Raw genomic sequence first — 4,054 nt, 5'->3', positions numbered from 1 at the left:
GAGGCCAAGCTCCATGAAGGGAGCAACCTTCCAAGAAGGGAGGGAGGGCCCCTTGAGTTTGGGAATTCTTTCCGTAGAGGGTGTTATCAACATTATTTAAAATCACTTCAAGCTTCAGGTTTCCTACATGCCAGGGGGAGGCTGAACGGGGTCAATTTAGGGAGGAGGCAGGGCCTGCACTGCGAGAGGAGGGACTTTAGAGGGGGCGGGGCTTCTCATACTCCGGGGTTCAGACAGGGCTCTGGGCTCAGAGAGCCCTGAGGTTCCAGAGAGAAAAGGTTCAGAGAGACAGGGCCTGGTGAGCACTCACTTGAGAATGGGCTCCTAGAGAGGCTGGGAGAAGGAATGAAGGAGGGTCCTGGAGATGCTGGAGGCAAACGGAGAGGACTCCAGAAGAGGGCTTCCCAGGAGGAAAGATGGGGCCTTGGACAGGAGGACAGGCTGGAGAGGGAGGAGGGCATCAGCACAGCTTCAAGGAGCTTAGGAGCAGGGTCTGGGCCCAATAGGGCCACCAGACCAGCGAAGAGGACCCCGCTCAGTGTCGGCAACTGTATGGTATAGTGGGGGATGTTGAGGGAGGGAAGGCTGGGGTTCTTTCAAAGAGAAGAGGACTCATCAGGACTTTTCTGCTGGGGGGCAGTTGAGAATGAATGTTCTAGAGAGCATGAGTGTGCGAGGTTGTAGCTGAGAGGTTGGCATTGTTAGGGGAAGTGAGGTGTAGGATAGAGCACCCTCAGGGCTAGGACCCAGGTGGCATGGAAGCGCACAGAGGGCCCCTGGAAGGTGCGTGGACTGAACTCCAAGGTTACCAGTATTGAGAGTCACAGTAAAGGACCAGGGCCAGGGCTTTGGAGCAGAATGTTGGCTCTGAATTGACTGCACCTATGCAGGGACAGGCTGACTTGTGAAGGACCACGGGATCCAAGACCACCTTTGTGAGTGAATAGATTAGCGAGTGTGGGCTAGGTGTGGGGGGTCCGACTCAGGCAGGTGCCTAGGAGCTCCAGCAGGGCTTCGGGGGAGATGGGAGATTAGCAAAGGTCCTGGCCTGGGTAGACTCAGCAGGGAAGGGTTGGAGAGGCCATAGGGGCTGGAGATTTGCCGGGACAGGACTGTAAAAATGGGTGCTTGTGTGTTGGTTTGATGAGGTATACCACTCTGGAACTGTGATGGAGAACTTTGGGGACTTTGAGGGGTCAGAGACTCCAGAGAGGGTTTTGGTTAGGGACAGGAGCTAAGCTGGGAACAGGCTTGGCTGGGAGCAGGGTCAGGGCAGGAATAGAAAGAGGACAGGCTCGGAGGCTCCATGGGCGGGTGGGGGCTTTGTGAGGCTCACACTGCACCAAGACTGGACTGAGGGGCACAAGGCCTAGGGAGGGGGAGTGAATGAGATTTCCACTCCACTAGGACTGGAATCTCACCGGCAGGGGCAAGGACTCGACAGGCAGAGAGAGGCAGTGGCAAGTAGGACTCAACAGGCCCAGAGGTGGTGGGACAGGATGAGGGGCGCTTGAGACAGCAGTTCTGGAAAGGGAGAAAAGCAAGAGGGAGGACGTCTCTACTGGGAAGGGAGGTAGGCACGGCTCAGGAAAGCCGCTCCTACCCGGGCAGGGGACTTCGCGGGAGAGTGGGAGCAGGGTAAACTGGACTGTCAGGCTATATGGTCCGGGGAGGTGGAGGTGGCACAGCGCTAGGATGGCAATGGTCCCAAGCCTGCCCGGCCTGCGACTCCCTAGGGTCGCAGCTTCCGGCCGTCCCGGAGGCCCCCGCCCTCCTGGCGGAGGAGGCGGAGGTGTCTGCGCCGCCGCGGCCGCCGCCACCACCAGCGCCGCCGCCACCGCCGCCTCCGTGAGTCAGGCTCTGGCTGCAGCCGCGGCTGGCCTGGCGCTGCGGAGTGGGCGCAGGCAACGGGGGAGGCAGCAGCGTGGAGAGCACCGCGCGCTCTCCGCCTCCAAGGTTGGGCGGTCGGGACGCGGGTCGGCGAACGGACAACGGCCCGGGACGGCGGAAGGACGCACGCACACAGGCGTAGGGGTCTGGCCCGCCCGCGGCAGTCTCCAGTAGGTGAGGGAGGACGCACAGTTCCCGCAGCTGCAGCAGCAGCGGAGCTGGCGGGGGCGGACGAACCTGGTACAGACCCCTGAGCACCGCGCGCGGAGTGGAGCGGAGCGCAGGCACCTAGGTGCCTCTTTGGAGAACTGTTCGTTTCAGAGTCATTGTGCGTCTGTTTAGGGGGTGGGTGGCTTCGTGTGCGAGAGTGCGCGCTTGGGGTCCCAGAGACCAATTTCGGCTGAATTGGGGGGGGGGCGATGCTTGAGAGTTTGGTGACTGGCACTTGTGTTTATCCTCTGGCGACTGTCTGAACCTGCGTCGCTGTCCGTGTCCAGTGCGTAGCACAGTGGGCAGTTGTTTACCTGGAAGTGTCAGCTTGAGTGTACCAGGGGTTGGGGACCCTGTCTAGTGGTACTGGGGTTTGCTGTCTGCCTGTCCGTGGGCAGGGGCTTCAGAAGCGCCTGTCCTGCCAGACGGCACCTGGGGAGTGTATTTGTAGGTCTGCGTGCTGGGGTGTTTGGGGTGCCAGGGAGCTCTGTGTATTGCAACAGTGTGTCCGTGGGAGTGCTGTTGGGGTGCCTTTGGGGTGCTGTTGTGTGTATGTCAGTGGGTGTTGGTGCGCAGATGGCAAAGTGATGAAAAGCCGAGATGTGCCTGCCAAGGCTGCTGTGGAGGGCTCTGGCATTGGCAGTGGCCAGTGGGTGGGGGAGGCAGGTGGCAGACAGCAGCTGGCGGCCTCTGGGGGAGCTTCATTTTAGATGGGGTCTCTGGATGGGGCTTCAGTGGGGAGTGCTGCTGCCTTGAGATCAGATAGGGCCCAGCTTCTCCTTATTGTCTTCCTTTCTCCAGGCCCAGGGCTACGGCCAGTGCCCAGCCCTGCTGGGAGCCCCGGCCAGCACCACGGACGGCGCCCAGGAAGCCTGTGTCCCCCTGGACGGGGCCTTCTGGATCCCAAGGCCCCCAGCAGGTTCACCCAAGGGCTGCTTTGCCTGTGTGTCCAAGCCCCCCGCCTTGCAGGCTCCAGTGGCCCCCGCCCCTGAGGCCTCAGCCTCACCCCCCATGGCTCCCACTCTGTTCCCCATGGAGTCCAAAAGCAGCAAGACCGACAGTGTGCGGGCGGCCGGTGCCCCCCAGGCCTGCAAGCACTTAGCCGAGAAGAAGACCATGACAAACCCCACAACAGTCATCGAGGTCTACCCGGACACCACCGAGGTGAACGACTACTACCTGTGGTCCATCTTCAACTTTGTCTACCTCAACTTCTGCTGCCTGGGCTTTATCGCGTTGGCCTACTCCCTCAAAGTGAGCAGGGGCAGCAGGGATGGAGGGTGATGGGGGGAGGTGCTAGCAGGTTGAGCCCTAGCTATGTTGCTCTACCCCCTCAACCCCATAGCGGCCCACATGCAGGGCAGATACAATCAAGGGGCAAGGGGTCTGAGAACCTCAAGGGAACATGCTGGTGGGTGCAGAGATTAGTGTTGGCTAGATCTGGGCCAGCAGCAAAAGGCTGAGCTGAAAAAGCTTCTTGATGGTGCTTCGGTTCACCAGGACCAGCTGGGCACAGCCAGCTTAGCCAAGCCATGGGGAGGGGGGACTCAGGACTCAGAGCCCTGTAAGGGAATGTGGGAATTTGACCTGTCATGTGGGAATTCAGCCTGGCTGGCAGCTATACTTTAGCAAATGAAGACAGAGCCAGCATGAAACTGAAGAGGGCTTGGAGTCTATTGAGAGAGGAGTGGTGAGGGCAGAGCCCTTGTAGGCCCCCTCACCTAGAAACCTGATGTCAGGCACTGGACACACCCAGCCTGGCATTTGGTGGAGGGATACTTAGTGACTGGAGCAGCCTAGAGCTAGAATAGGGAAGCCTCTGCTCACACTCCCCAAACACACTCCTCACCCAGAGTGGGCACAATTTCTTTTTCTTTTTCTTTTTTTTTTTTTCTTTTTTTTTTTTTGTGGAAGCAGGGATTGAACTCAGGCCTTTGTGCTTGCCAGGCAAGCG

General features: G+C 59.6%; 1 protein-coding gene across 4 annotated transcripts in view; it reads left to right on the top strand.

Annotated features, from left to right (window-relative positions):
* The first annotated feature begins 298 nt into the window (after window positions 1–298).
* The window catches only part of Ifitm10 (interferon induced transmembrane protein 10), a 17,645-nt gene continuing 13,889 nt past the window's right edge, over window positions 299–4,054 (top strand). Inside the window, exons 1-2 of one of the 4 annotated variants that reach the window (XM_023710722.1) lie at window positions 299–555; window positions 2,902–3,354. In XM_023710722.1, the coding sequence (XP_023566490.1) occupies window positions 346–555; window positions 2,902–3,354 (663 nt within the window). In that variant the 5' untranslated portion in view covers window positions 299–345. Of the gene's footprint in view, window positions 556–1,784; window positions 2,219–2,901; window positions 3,355–4,054 lie in introns of those variants that run through there. The other 3 variants (XM_023710723.1, XM_023710725.1, XM_023710724.1) reach the window with 3 other exon arrangements.

Source organism: Octodon degus, unplaced genomic scaffold (genome assembly GCF_000260255.1).
Source record: "Octodon degus isolate 3935 unplaced genomic scaffold, OctDeg1.0 scaffold00018, whole genome shotgun sequence".
NCBI classification, from domain to species: Eukaryota; Metazoa; Chordata; class Mammalia; order Rodentia; family Octodontidae; genus Octodon; species Octodon degus.
This window is presented reverse-complemented; position numbering and strand designations above follow the sequence as displayed.